At 44.7% G+C, this 15,758-nt stretch overlaps 1 protein-coding gene across 7 annotated transcripts in view; it reads left to right on the top strand.

The window, feature by feature from the left end:
• Positions 1 to 14,817, top strand: part of LOC106603123 (signal-induced proliferation-associated protein 1) — a 42,788-nt gene extending 27,971 nt beyond the window's left edge. For 5 of the 7 annotated variants that reach the window (XM_082974485.1, XM_014196388.3, XM_082974488.1 and 2 more), the window contains exons 10-16: positions 249 to 629; positions 2,881 to 3,007; positions 3,147 to 3,279; positions 4,464 to 4,562; positions 4,772 to 4,844; positions 6,235 to 6,313; positions 10,434 to 14,817. In XM_082974485.1, coding sequence (XP_082830611.1) covers positions 249 to 629; positions 2,881 to 3,007; positions 3,147 to 3,279; positions 4,464 to 4,562; positions 4,772 to 4,844; positions 6,235 to 6,313; positions 10,434 to 10,577 — 1,036 coding nt within the window. In that variant the 3' untranslated portion in view covers positions 10,578 to 14,817. Of the gene's footprint in view, positions 1 to 248; positions 630 to 2,880; positions 3,008 to 3,146; positions 3,280 to 4,463; positions 4,563 to 4,771; positions 4,845 to 6,234; positions 6,314 to 6,542; positions 10,296 to 10,433 lie in introns of those variants that run through there. The other 2 variants (XM_014196390.3, XM_014196389.3) reach the window with 2 other exon arrangements.
• Positions 14,818 to 15,758: the final 941 nt, after the last annotated feature.

Here is a 15,758-nt window from a genome sequence, read left to right as displayed (position 1 = left end):
GCGAAAAGTTGTATTTTCAACGTCCAGAAAATACGTATTTTCAATGTCCGGAAAATATGTATTTTCACCTTTCATTCAGCACCTAAAATGAACCTAACTTCAACGTCTGGCAAAGACGTCTTTTCAATGTAATTTTGCTTACTGGATTGTATCATTCCTGAACAAACGGAATGCTTAAAAAGGGAAGTATGAATATTTCCTCAGTAATAACATGCTGTCGGTGTATATTCTGTCTCTGATGGCTCCAGGAGTTTCTCAGAGTTGTACCAGAAAGCCATCCAGGATGCAGAGCGTAAGCCTGGGGAGGGCCAGTCTGGAGAGGCCTGGGTACTGGACGAGAGGGAGGAGGAGGAGATGGAGGAAGAGGAGCGTGAACAGGGAGAGGGAAAGGAGGCGGAGACTATGGAGGGACCAGCTGAGGGAGGAGAGGCTGAGGACAGACCGTCAGAGATGGGACAGGGTGAGGAGGACAAGGGGGACCAGGGCTCCCTTTTCTCCACACCCAGCCTGCCTATTTTACGGGCCACCTCCCTGCATGACCACCCACCCAACCAGACCATGGAGGCGATCAGCCACTCCCAGCTAACACGCAGCTACTCCTTAGAGTACTCCCGGGACATATGTGGCGGGTACGTGACCTCCACCCTCAGTCTCATCATAAGCCTCAGGTTATCTCTGCTTTACTCAGAGGATTTTCTGACATCCAGGGGCTCGACATTAACGCGTGTCCTCTCATAAAAAGAAATGTTGGACTGAGTGTACAAAACATTAGGAACACCAATCTTCCCATGACATAGACTGACCAGGTGAAAGCAATGATCCCTTATTGATGTCAACTGTTAAATCCACTTCAATCAGTGTAGATGAAGGGGAGACAGGTTAAAGAAGGATTTTTAAGCCTTGAGACAATTGAGACATGGATTGTGTATGTGTGCCATTCAGAGGGTGAGTGGGCAAGACAAAAGATTTAAGTTCCTTTGAACGGGGTATGGTAGTAGGTGCCAGGCACACCGGTTTGAGTGTGTCAAGAACTGCAACACTGCAACACAGCCAACTTGACAACTGTGGGAAGCATTGGAGTCAACATGGGCCGGCAGCATCCCTGTGGAACGCTTTCTACACCTTGTAGTCCATTCCCCGACGATTTGAGGCTGTTCTGAGAGCAAAAGGGCGTGCAACTCAATATTAGGAAGGTGTTCCTAATGTTTTATACACTCAGTGTAGATATAAGTTGTCCGAATGGACTAGTAAAAAAAATACATAAAAATCACAATATCAAACAATTACTTCGATCAGAGAGACCAAATTTTTAATGTACATAAATAACAAAGCCTACAGGTCAAAGTGTAGGTTATATGCATATTGGCTACAGCCTCATGTCCAAACCGATAATGACATGAGGGAGGCCTTAGAAAATGTACCCAAACTTTAATGAGCCTTTTAATTCCATAAATATAGGCTAAACACCAGTCATGTTTGACAAATATAATGAAGGATAATTAACATTAACCTTTAAGGGCTTGATTCTGTACTTGAGGCACGGTTTGTTCAGATCAAACGGTCCGGAGAGTAAAGGACAGTGCCTGTTGCGCACAGCACATCACCCACCTTGAATCTGAGCGGAGAGGTCAGCATTTTGAAACTTTTTAACCATAAACGTAATTGTTTTAAACCTGGAAGTTTTATGTCATTTTATGAAGCATGTCTTACCTTGTTTCAAAGTAGCCTAGCCAAAATAGGAACATAGAAATTTTGAGGGAATTATTTTATAAACACTTAATATGACATTGAAACCAGCATTTTTGTCATGTTCTATTGGTTTTCAAATCCACATTATTTTATTGTCAGGCAGCCAAAGGCATTATCCTAGTCATATTAGTAACTCATGCTAGTTGATGCATCTTTAGATCTCCCCTCTTACTTTCGAACAGATATTTTCATCTCTGTCACATAGAACCACGTGTGCATGTGGTGTGCTTTGTGGTGCGCTTTTGAGAAAGGTGTTTTAAATTTTGGAACATTCGCACGTAGCCTACAGCCATTGAGCCATTGAGCTTATAATAGGAAGAAATAAAATTGAAACTTTATCGAAATGTTGAGCTTAATGGTCTGGTCTGTTGCATCAGCCTCATTGCTTTTTAAAATGTTTTAGAAATATTTATACACATTTGTTTTGGCTGTATAAATTTGGGGTCTCTCGCCCCAGAACTGTCCCAGAGTTTTGAACTTTCAACATATTGCTTATCGTCTCAGGGACAATGGGACGACATCAATTTAGAGCCGTGGAGGGAATTTATTTGATAAACACATAAAAAAGTATTTGCTTGTAATTGTAATGTTGTAATATTTTATAGGCTACCAAGGGTGGTCAACCATCCTCCAGGAGAGTGTTGTAATTTGAGACAGACTTGAATATGCAAAGAGTGTAGCCTTCATTTTTGTCTGATTCTCTATCGTAAAAAAGATAGGAATGCATTTTATTTTGTAAAGGGGTTCCTTGCATCATACAATTATGTAAAAATGGTGTTACAGACCTTTTTTTTGAGGGGGGGGACAAGTGACTTCAGCTTTTGGACAAGTAAAAAATCTGTTCTACTTGTCACAAGGATAAGTTGCAAAAAAAGTTAATGTTAAGCCCTGCGTCCTAGTCATCCTGCGTTAAGACGTAATGGTTTTACGAGGTAGTATTTTGTGTGTGTGTATTTATGGTTTCACAGTAAGCAGAAGCAGACTGCTAAACTCAAATCTTAGCCCAAATCTGAGCTATCCTGAAGATGACTAGATGAACTAGTTTGCCCTCCAGATTGGATTGGAAAGTCATTAGTATAAACAGCGGATTTATAATTTATGTCTCAATCTCCCCGTGTCTCTCTGTGACAGGCATGTGTATGACAACGTGGGTGTGAAGATGGAACGTCACATCTATGAGAACCCAGGGGAGCTGAGAGATGCCACGCCGGACCTCATCCTGGCTGTTAAATCCAAGGTGCCCCTGGATGAGCAACAGGTACAGAGACACACACATGGACAAACAATCTGGTGAGTGATCTGATGAAGGTTCCCTATTCGATAAACCTCTAACCCTCTTCTCTCTGTCTCTTTCTTTCACTCTCTCTCCATCTCCATCTCTCTCTCTCTCTCTCTAGTTTGTAGGGGCTGAGTTGGGTGAGGAGAGGACGTTAGCGAGTGACCCCTCCCTGTCCTCCACCCGGTTGTCGTGTCTGGACAGAACAGAGAGAAACTCCCGAGCTCTGAGCCTACACAACTCCATCACCAAGAGTGGGTATTCCACCACACCGCTCACTCTATCCTCCATAACAATCCCATTTCTCTCAAATGTCCTCGCACACCTCTATTCCATCAGCACATCCTCAAATATCAACTTCTCCTAGATAGACTTCCTCTTTCTCGATGAGGTTGGGGATGTGTTATGAATCCCACTTCCTATGTATTTCTCCTGTATAAAACGGCATGCATGGACGATAGCGAAGAGGGATCTCCTCAATGATCTTGATACACTCATAATCGATGACAAACAGACCGTTGTTCCTCTGCCACAGCGACCGACAGCTTGAGAGGGAGAGCAGTCAAACAAAAGAAAGAAGCTGTAAAGAGTGAGAGATGAGTAGCTATGATAAGAGGAGGAGTGTGAAGGCACGGCTAGGAGGCTGATCGGACGGACAGGCAGCTGTCTGAAACAAAAGTCCTCTGTGCAGACCCTGTACCAGCTGATAAGGCCAGGCGGAATGGTGCTGAAATTGAACAATTACAACTGTTCAAAAATGCTCTCCGCTTTAATTGAGCCTCAAATCCGTTTTTTAGCCTCCAGACCCTTTCTCCCCTAAACCCCTCTCCTCATTATCCTCCTTTAGCCCTGCCTTCCATCCCCTTTGTCCCTCTTCTTTCATCTTGGCTGCCCCCTATCCCCCTAACTCAATATGCCCCCCGCCCCTTTACCACCCCCTACCAGCTCCAGTCTAAAGGAGGGACAGATGGAGGGTGGGAGGGGTGGGCTTTAGGCTGCCTCAAATCAGGGATCCGTTTTGGACCATCTGCTCTCTCTCTCTCTCTCTCTCTGCCGTGAGGCTATGCAACTCATATTTCTATAAGAGCACACACACTCATCCTCTCAGCAAATACTTTGTTTTTTTCCGGAGGAGATTGTCTCCGTTTCCCTCCCCACACTCCAGAAGCCAGTCACACACAGAGATGGAAAGAACCCACTTCTCCCTCTCGCGCTGCAGCTAGTCGGCCAGCGCCACCGAGGCGGCAAAGCATCATGATACCACCCCCTGGTGGTGGCTCTTTGTCATTGTTAAACCAGAGAATTTGCCTGCTCATAAATCCCACAATTCTATTGTGTTGTCATACTGTATTGTCCTACATACACTCATGGTCTGCTGCTCCCCTCAGAGATATGCTTTTGTGATGAAAGCACATTGAAACCCTGTTTTCTCTCTCAGTCCTGTCTGAGAACACGGATTCCTCCGAGGAGGAGTGGCAGTCTATAGCTGATCTAGCCACCGCCTGTCGCAGCATCCTAGAGGCCTTGTCGCAGGAAGGTAAGAAAACATCTGCATGGGATTACAACAGATTATTTCTTCTTTTTTTTACTAAATACATCTACATCTGTTATATTTTACACATTATCACGGGAAATGGCAATCGTGGCAGTGTTGAAAATAAAACACTGCACATATTCTATTCGGTCTATATGACTGTGTGGTTGAGCTCAGTGACTAACACGGTTGAGTGATGTGTCATGTTTCAGATCGTAAAGCAGGAGATGGGACCCAAGGAGCAGACTCCCTGACAGATGGCAAGCTAAAGGACATGAAGGACAGGTGGGTTTGATGCTCCAGCTACACACACACACACACACACACACACACACACACACACACACACACACACACACACACACACACACACACACACAAACACACAAACGCGCACACGCACACACAAACGCGCACGCACACACACACACACACACACACACACACAAACACACAAACACACACACACACACACACACACACACACACACACACACACACACACACAAACACACACACACAAACACACAAACGCGCACACACACACACACACACACACACACACACACACACACACACACACACACACACACACACACACACCACACAAACACACACACACACACACACTACTAAGAGTGGGTCACTGTAGACCGCTGCATATTTCTCTCTGTATGTGAACTCCAAATGGTGTCTGACTCATTGTGTGGATCTATGGCTGTGGGAGTTTCTGATTCAGAGATGGACTGTTGAACAGTTCTCATAGTTCAGCCTCTGTTGCTCATCATGATACTGGCTCATTGGCATGTTGCCTGTCCTTATCTCTCTCCTCATCGACTCTCACGCTTTTTTCTCTTTCTTGAAGAACTGACTAACACTCGTTCTCTGTTCTGTCATGCATTTTCTTCTGATTTAGTCAGTGCATCAGCCTCCCTCCTTGATTCAGTGTGGTGGTGTTTCTCTGGCAGCCCATTCCCTCCTTATTGTCTCTCCCATTCTGACCCCATGTCTCTCTTGCTCACATACATACATATATTTACTCACTGTCTTCTCATACACACACCAAACCAAAAGAAAGGGTCCCTACTGGTAACACATACAGACACTACCTAACTACAGGTAACTGCCAAAATCAAAATAATGGAAACACTTGAGTAAATGAGGGATACAAAGTATTTTGAAAGCAGGTTCTTCCACACAGGGGTTGTTATTGAGTTAATTAAGCAATGAACATCCCATCATGCTTAGGGTCATGTATACAAATGAACAGTTGCCCATTATTTTGTCTACCATGGCTAGAAGAAGAGATCTCAGTGACTTTAAAAGAGGGGTCTCACAGGAGCATGTGGGGTTTAAAGTGTGTGTGTCTCAGTCACCAGATCTCAACCCAATTGAACACTAATGGGAGATTCTGTAGTGGATCTTGAGACAGCGTTATCCACCGCCATCAACAAAACACCAAATTAGGGGAATTTCTTGTGGAAGAATGGTGTCACATCCCTCCAATAGATTTCCAGACACTTTAGAATCTATTCCAAGGCACATTGAAGCTGTTCTGGCAGTTCAGGGTAGCCCAATGCCCTATTAAGACACTTTCTGTTGGTGTTTCCTGTATTTTGGCAGTTACCTGTCTGTGCATTATGCTGAGTGTGTGCTCTCTCCCATGTTCCTATAGTGACTCCCCGGGCCACCTGGAGGAGAAGGTTTCCCAGCTGGAGGACATGCTGAAGAGGCTGCAGGACGACCTGCAAAAGGTACTCCCCATTCAGATGGCCAACCACAGCCCCTCCCCAGACTCCCCTCACAGCATCCTGCCCACACAGTGACCCCCTCCCCCAGACACACACACTCCCCCTCCCTCCGCCCCCGCCTCCCCCAACCCCCTGACTCCTACTGCAAACACACAAACACACAGAGGGAATGTAGAGGTAGGGCGGGCAGCAGGCGGGACAAGCAAAAGAAACCTGTCTTGTCATTGGGCAGGGTGAACAGAGGAGATGAGAAGATTGGCTGGAGTGACTTTGGGCAACCATGCTCACTCTCTCAACACTAAGCGACCAAATGGCAGTAGAGGCAAGTAAAGCATGAGATCTTTCCTCTGTTGTTGTGTTAAGACAACAGAACAATAACAATTGGAAATAGAACTACTAAAAAACAGGCCCCGAGTTCATTAACCCAATAACCTAAATCCACCTCTGGGGTCCTTCATGGATGTGAAAAATTGGAAGTGAAGTTCCTCCTCACAACCCTGAAAGTCTGACAGGCTGTCAGTCATCCCTGTGTGCAGCCTCTGGATCTCTTAGCACCATTTCCCTCACCCCATTTACCGGCTCTTCTCTGGGAAACATGGGGACTTGGGGATGTCTTGTGAAGTCCTCGCAACTGCTGAATGACTAGTTACTCTTGTAATGTTAACTTGATTACACAACGTAGAGCATGTGGAGGGGAAAAGGAAGAAGCACATTGGAGAAAGGGAGAGAGAAAGAGCGAAAGAAGGGGGGAGAGAGAGAGAGTTTGGAAGCCTCCCGAGCGTCCTTAAACACATTCTCAATTGGGTGAAACATGATTCCTGTGTTACAGTGACGAGAGTGTTTAATCTCGAAGGTCAAATGAAACCCTATGGTATGCAATGTGCTATATCCCCTCCAACCAAGTCCTTTTCACCACTCATATATCCAAGAGACGCCACACTGCCAGACTTTAAAGCTGGCATCCGACTAAGTGAATCACATTCCAAGGATTTTTAGTGCAAATGCTATTCGCTCAACTTGGTTCTTGAAACATGTGAGACATAAAGCACACAAAAGAATCAAACTCAAAAGAATCAAACTCTGCACACTTTCTGGTCACAAACCCTGTGGCTATAACACCAACATAGCCAAAGTCTTACCCTCTGTTTTTGTCTGTAACGCCCTACGCTTCCTCGGAAAACTCACCATTAACACAGTATTATCATCAATTTAAACAACACAGAGACATTGACAGTCAGGGACAATGAACCAAGGAGGACGACCTAACAGGGAACTGCCACATCAGATGACCCCTTTCCACTTCGCTCTGTTGTTCACCCTCTGCCCTGGGAGAGTGAGTGAGCATGGTTGGTTCTGGGCTGTCCCAGTCCCATAGTATGGCCAGTAGAAATAGGACTCACCGAAGACTGTGGGAGGAGCTGGTCGGGTTCCATTCAGAAGTGTGCTGTGTCACATAGACTACTTTTGGTTAGTCTTTGGTTTCTGTCCGTGACTGCCAAGAAGGGGAGGGTTTACAGCTGAGCTAGTACAGTTTGAGCAATCATCTGATGTGGCGATGAGAATGTGTTCCTTTACTTTCTGTGTGAGTTACATCTCATCAGTTTATTTTCCAATTATAAAGCTGAGTCCTGGTTATTTCAGGTTAATTGATTTGCTTTCGGGCACAGTTGCACTATGGCCCACTAGGGAGTTGAACCAGCAAGGCCATACAGTACTGCTGCTACGAAAGAGAATTCCTATTGACCCAGATTGATGATAATACCTAACTGGTTTCAACTATCATTCATTGTTATTGTCAATGTGCTGTGAGTCCCACGACTCACAACACAGCAGACAGACAGGCAGCACTGGAGTCAGTCAGGATCGAACCCACTCTCTGTATAGACAATCAAATACATCAACACCATTACACAAGGCAATGGTGTGTGGAGGCAATATTACATTGCATTCATTCCATTTTTTATTTCTTTTTTGAGATTGAGTTTGAATAAATCCAATCACCAAGCTAATTGGCCAAGCTAAGTATAGCTCGCTCACTCATGGCACGCTGTACTTATCGAAGATTAAGTTACAATGAGCTTACATTTCATACCATTGCTCAAACCCCTTATCCACTGCAGCGTATCCCTTACAGAAAAACCACATGATTTCACAAAATCACATGATTGGCACATTTCACATGTGATCACATTTTCACATGTGTAGTTTCATGTTATCACATGTCGCTTTACATGTTGTCGCGTTTTCACATTAACTTCACATAAGAGCGCGTGGTCACATGAGAACATGAGATTTTGTAACACTTCACGTGAAATTCATGTGTTTTTTCCGTAAAGGGACCTGGCATTACTCTGCATTCAGTGTTGCCAACTTTCTGCAATGAAGCAACCTTTCTTTATTGATCAATGACTTTGTTCTGCAAGTGAACAGAAGATGTGGCAATGCACATCACTTTTGGAGGGTTACAAAAAGTCAGTTAAAGGTAGTGTGAATGGAATACAGTTGGCAAAACTGGTTGTAGTGGTAGTAGCCCCTGTCTGTTTGTCTACCCTGAGTCTCTGTTTCCTGTCTCTGTTGCTACCGTGTGTGACATAGCAAACAGGAAGCATTTACTATGGCAAATCACCGCTCTGAAGGTTGCAATAGCTGATTTCAAACTCAGTTCCAAGTAGTAATGGATTAGGGTGACCCCTGCTGATTAGGAATGCAAGTCATTTTAAAGTTTGGAATACTTTAGAGAAATCTCACTTGTATAATAATCAGCTACATTAAAAATGTTATGGCAATTCCTCTGCTCTTGTTTAAAGGTCCAATGTAGCTGTTTTTGTCTCAATATCAAATCCTTTCTGGGCAACAATTATGTACCTTACTGCGATTGTTTTCAATTAAAAGGGTCAAAAAGGGGCCTCCCGAGTGGCGCAGTGGTCTAAGGTACTGCATCGCAGTGCTAGTTGTGCCACTAGAGAACCTGGTTTGAGTCCAGGCTCTGTCGCAGCCAGCCACAACTGGGAGACCCATGGGGCGGTGCACAATTGGCCCAGCGTTGTCTGGATTAGAGTAGGGTTTGGCCAGCAGGGATGTTCCTGTCCCATCGCGCACTAGCGACTCCTGTGGTGGGCCGGACGCAATGCACACTGACACGGTCGCCAGGTGTACGGTGCTTCCTCCGACACATTGGTGTGGCTGGCTTCTGGGCTAAGCGGGCATTGTGTCAAGAAGCAGTGCAGCTTGGCTGGGTTGTGTTTTGGAGGACCCACGGCTCTCGACCTTCGCCTCTCTCGAGACCGTACGGGAGCTGCAGCGATGGGACAGGACTGTAACTACCAATTGGATACCATGAAATTGGGGAGAAAAAGGGGTAAAATAATAAAATAAAAAATAATGGTCAAATAGAAATAAAAATAGCTTCTTGGCAAAGAGCAATTCCTCAAGCAAGAATTTTGCTATGACTGTCTGGGCGTGGTCTGGGAGTGGGGAGAACTAAAAACTAGCTGTTATTGGCAGAGAGATTTGGAACTCTCTTTCTTATTGGTCTATTAACTGTGATGTCACCAGGCAGGACAAAACTCCATACCACCAAAACAGGCTGACATTTCAGACAGTCTTTTCAAACAGCTCTTACACTAAAATGGCATTATCATAACGTTCACAATTTCACATTATTATTCTAACCTCATAGTGTGGAAATATATATAAAACACAGGAAAGTCTAGTTGTTGGCTGCACTGGGTCTTTAATAAGAGATTGATTTATTAATTGGTTGTATGGTCTCGAACAACTGGTTGCCATAGTAAATCCGTCTGAACATTTCCTCCATACTCCACCTCTCCCCATGGAGTGCTTTTATGGAAGGTAATTGGTTTGTATTTGCGTGTGTGTGTGTGCAAGCATCTGTTATGTGTGTGTGCTTCTCCAGTACCCAGTCTTGCACTGCCTCCACCACTATAAGGCTTGTATGTTTGTGAACCCCTCTGTCTGTGTGTGCCTGCAGTCTTGTCCACTCAATGCAGCCACCCCTCACCCACCTCCACCTCCACCCATACCCAGCCCCCTCTCACCCCTCCATCCATCCCAGCCATGGTGGTCTGACAGACGGGTGTTGTTGTGTGCCGCTCCCTGGCAGGAGAAGGAGGACAAGGCGGTGCTGCAGGCCGAGGTGCAGAGCCTCAGGCAGAATAACCAGCGGCTGCAGGAGGAATCCCAGAGCACCGTGTCCCGCCTCATCAAAGTCACCGAACTGCTGTGCAATGTCAACAAGCCCTGTTAGCTCCACCACAGTACACACTGTGTACACACACACAAACAGATCACACACAAACACACACACACAGATAATCGCACACAAACAAACACACACACCCACACACACAGACGATCGCACACAGATCACAAACACACGGCGCATTCAATATTGTATAAAACACACCAGCACAGTACATCAACCTGCTCTACACCACGTATATAGACACATGCATAATACTCCGCATTCTGTAGGATGACATTTTACCTCTGGGCAAGCCCATGAGGGCAGAACCAACTCAAAAAACAACTCTGAGACATTTCTCACCATCTGATAGTCCTCTCAATAGATTGACTAATGGTTGTGCTTTACCCAAGAGTGTGTTTTGTACCGTGTGTGTGTGGTGTGTGTGTGTGTGTGTGTGTGTGTGTGTGTGTGTGTGTGTGTGTGTGTGTGGGGGGGCCGTCACTATGGTTCTTTTATCTTGCTTCACATACTTGACAAGTTGGGCAGAATAGCAATTGCTTAAAACAACCCAGTTGATTTAGATGAAGTGGCACGTGTGCAGCATGTTTGGTGGCTCTTTATTTCAATTGACCCAAAGCGTGTGTATGTCTCATGATGTACGTATGTAAACAGTAGCCTCCCTCCCCTCTCTGCTCAACCCACGCAATGATATGCAGCGTCTCGGACCGAGAACAGTTCAGCTGGGCACCCTTAGAGTGGAGGGCCTTGGAGCTACATATTACACAGGAAAAAGGGAAAATGACAATTGCATGCCTGCAGGTAGCCTGCTGGAAAAGATGGAATGATGCATACTGACCCTGCCTCGCTCTGCCAACATTCTCACGGAATGGTTAATTCATTGTGTAGAGACACCATTCTCTCCTCTCCATACCTCCTCAGCTTAATTTCAAGGGTTGTGGACTTGAGTATTCCACATCTGCTTCCAGTGAATGAGACACAATTTAATTTATAAGGGAATTGACTCACCGAATGAATTCTGATTGAGTTGAAACAGATATTCAAGTGGATAATACCTCTGCTGAGGATGAAACAATGGGAGAGATCCTCATTATCCCTGAAAGACTGGCTGTAGAAGCTATGCTGTAGAAAGTGCACCCCCTGCTGGACTGAACCATGCATTGCCATAAGGCAGCTCTCCTTTTAGACAAAAATATTGTCGGGATTTAATGTGAACTGGACAGGATTCCTTTAGTGAACACAGCCTTCTGTGTTCCAATATCTTTTGTGTTTGATGGCCACAATGACAATTCAGTGTATATGAAATGAATTCAGAATGGAGTGGTTGCCTGTGGGTGAGGGATTCCCCCATTTCACCCTAATGTTTTTGTCTGTGTACCTACTGTATGTGTGTTTCTGCGTTGTTCTTGCACTTTTAGCATCACCTATATCGGCATGGGACAGGGCACATATTTAACCTCCTGCCCAGGTTCATGCCTTGCTTGAAACATTTAAGTGGATTTGATCTCACCACTTCACCTCACCCCACCTCACCTTCAGGTCCACTGCTGATGACGCCAATAACAATGTGAGATCAGAGGAGAACGGGATTATTCCTCCTCCAAGACTGTTCTGCCAAAAGATGCCAAGGCAGCTCTTCTACACCCAACTCAAACCACTGGACCCAGCTGTGTTGTACAGCTCTGTAAGGGATGCCCAACAATTGTCACTCAAAGCTCTTGTTTGTTGTATATACTATTTTACTTCCTCTTGTAATTTTATTTTAGAGTCACTGTGATTACCCGGTACCAGCAGATAATGATATATTCAAATTAAATTATAAATCTAAACTTTATCTATATGTGAAGACAACATGTACAGCTGAACTGCTCAGTGCTACTTAGTACATTTGGTTGTGTATGCCCTCAATTGCAGGATGGTTTAATATGGAGACTAGTGTAAATGTGCCCAAACAGGCTGTTTGGAGCTATGCTGTTTAAAATGGTGATGCCTTGTTGTTGGAAATGATTAGCAGAGTGGAGAAGTGTAAGAATATCTGATGTTTTACTGTGTTCTTCTGTATAGTTCTGTAGATTGTAGGAGGTTGATGAAGCATGATAATGCACCAGGTAACTTCCCAGCTCCCCTCTCTGTGTGTGTATGTATGTAAACAAAAAAAAATGGAATAACTTATTAATCTTGCAAATGTGGAATTCCCTGTTAGATGTGTCAATACAAGGGGAGGGAGGCAGCAGTTAGATGTGCTATAAAGTTAAAATGGTATGATAGGGGTTGGTTTTAAGGAAGAATCTGTTTTTATATATACATTCAAATACAAGAAGACAAGAGGTTAAATATTTCTGCAATGTTGTAGTATTTCTTGGGGAAATGGTAACGGTTATCGTTATCATTCTAGTATTGAGCTATTCATTCAGAGCTCCTACGTTCACGTTCAATAAGGTCTCTAATGCCACTAGGTACGCCTTAAAGAGTGACTCTGGGACTCTCCAGAGAGGACAGGACAGACAACATGGTCAGACTGGTTCATGTGAAGGCTTCTCTCTCAGACATTGTGCCTACCTGAAATTGTAATGTACGGTAACTCAGCTTGGTGTCTTCATTTCAGTTCTTCATGGTCATTGTTTGCAGACAGTGTCAGGTTGTCCTGTATCCTGCAGGATAGACAGGTGTGTCTGCCACATGACAGTGGTAGATGTAGCGTTGGTTGGTATGGGGTCTCTCCAGGGTCCGCTCGTCAATCCTCCCACTGAGGATCTGTGGCCATTAAATCAAAAATGATGGGTTTAGGGACCCAAGGTTATGGGTTATATGAAGACGATATGAAGTTTGTGTTTGCTTTTGTTAGGTTAAAGGAAATGATCCGTATAGCGCTGGTTTAAGACCAGTATCTCCAACTTTAGTGAATCACTATCATTCAATGCATAAAAACATAACTTTCCACAATCATTTGGACTTGAACCATCCAGTGCACTTTGAACCCCCATTTATGTATCACAAAAAGTATCCCTGAGTGACCCCTAACAACACCTTGTATGCCTGAGTGACCCAACAACACCTTGTATGCCTGAGTGACTCCTAACAACACCTTGTATCCCTAAGTGACCCCTAACAACACCTTGTATGCCTGAGTGACCCCTAACAACACCTTGTATGCCTGAGTGACCCCTAACAACACCTTGTATGCCTGAGTGACCCCTAACAACACCTTGTATGCCTGAGTGACCCCTAACAACACCTTGTATGCCTGAGTGACCCCTAACAACACCTTGTATATGACTGAGTAGCCCCTAACAACACCTTGTATGCCTGAGTGACCCCTAACAACACCTTGTATGCCTGAGTGACCCCTAACAACACCTTGTATGCCTGAGTGACCCCTAACAACACCTTGTATGCCTGAGTGACCCCTAACAACACCTTGTATGCCTGAGTGACCCCTAACAACACCTTGTATGCCTGAGTGACCCCTAACAACACCTTGTATGCCTGAGTGACCCCTAACAACACCTTGTATGCCTGAGTGACCCCTAACAACACCTTGTATGCCTGAGTGACCCCTAACAACACCTTGTATGCCTGAGTGACCCCTAACAACACCTTGTATGCCTGAGTGACCCCTAACAACACCTTGCAGATGGTATCAATGCAGTAGTCCTTTCACTCACCAGGTCTAGGCTACATCAGCTGGCAAACGATCTCCACCCAGCCAATAGTAAACCTGTGAGAATGATCCCTGGTAGAGACATTGTGGTTGTTGCCTCCTCCCATCCATGCTGTAGGAGAGGAAACCAATGACCAGATGTTTTTATTTTATCCTCTTATTTGTTTGCCTTATATGTCATTGCATCATCCTTACAGGAAACCAATGCTGTCAGTACAGTGTGTGCCCTACTTCCACCTTGTCATCTCTTTGCTGCTGTTGTGGAAGGGGATGTATTCATGTGGCCATACAGTAAGGATGATAGAATACAGTACATTATTACCAGTGGAACCTCATAACATCACATCCCCAGTGTAGGTTTATGGGAGGCCTGGCCACACATTGCTCATGTCACAACGGTAACATGCATTATGCACTCTGCTCAGCCAGTTAAAGAGCTGACGTTACCATAACCAGGCAGGGGAACACCGAGGGAATGTACTGTAACAAAACATGCTTTCAGTATGATGCCACCTTCAAACCTGTTATTTCATTCATGAGAAAAGTAAATTGACTAAATGTTGTTCATGTACTGTGAACTGGAGGGCTCATGGCAATAAAGAATCCTCTGTACCTTTAGAAGTGGTCGGTGTGTCAATGCTATGCTTGTCAATGTCTCTTTCTTTGTGGGGCCTGAGAAATGGCAGTGTTGGGAAGCTCATATCCCTTTATTGAATCTCCAACTGAGGATTGTTCTTTTGATGCGATTCAGACGAATAAAAAGCCACCTGTTGATAATAATGTGACAACAACATGATGACTCCAGATCAGTCCTGACACCCGCTGCAGTGTCTGTTACAACCTCTGTTGTATCAACCACCTGTTGATAATAATGTGACAACAACATGATGACTCCAGATCAGTCCTGACACCCGCTGCAGTGTCTGTTACAACCTCTGCATTATTCGTTTCACTCCGTCGGGTTATTCAAATAAAACACAACCCCGACTGCAGTCACCCGGTAACTGGACCGTTCACCGTTGAATAGCCTACATTACATTTGCATGTGATCACCATCATTCATGTAACTGATCCATTCAGAAGTAGATATAGGATGTTCTATAGGTGACTGTACAGACTAGGCATGGAGAGCATTACCATCGGTCTGAGCAGTTTTACTGCATGTGAAACACAAGTCACAAAGTGTGTAATGACAACATGACTAAATAAAGAAAGGGAAGTGTTTATTTAATGGAAGTCCTCTGGAATTTACTATATAGCGCATGCACACTCTCCTCCTGCATATGCATGCACATACACACACAGTAAACACTACAGAACACTGAGCCCTGTGTTGGACTATGTTAAATGTCTTCCTGAGTGCATACAGTATACAAAAAGGCAAATACATGTTTCAAGTCTCGTTCCACATGGTCCATAACAAGTCAAGACAACATAACACAAACACTTCCCTGAACTGTGTCCTCTGGAAAGCTTTCCTAAACACAAGTCGCGGTGAAGCTCTTTATCTTCCCTGGCCTGACACCTGGAGAAGGGCTGATGACAACAATACCGTGGCTTAT

This window comes from Salmo salar, chromosome 04 (genome assembly GCF_965601325.2).
Source record: "Salmo salar chromosome 04, fSalSal1, whole genome shotgun sequence".
Classification (NCBI taxonomy): domain Eukaryota; kingdom Metazoa; phylum Chordata; class Actinopteri; order Salmoniformes; family Salmonidae; genus Salmo; species Salmo salar.
Note: the sequence above shows the minus strand (reverse complement) of the source record. Positions and strands in the feature narration are given on the sequence as shown.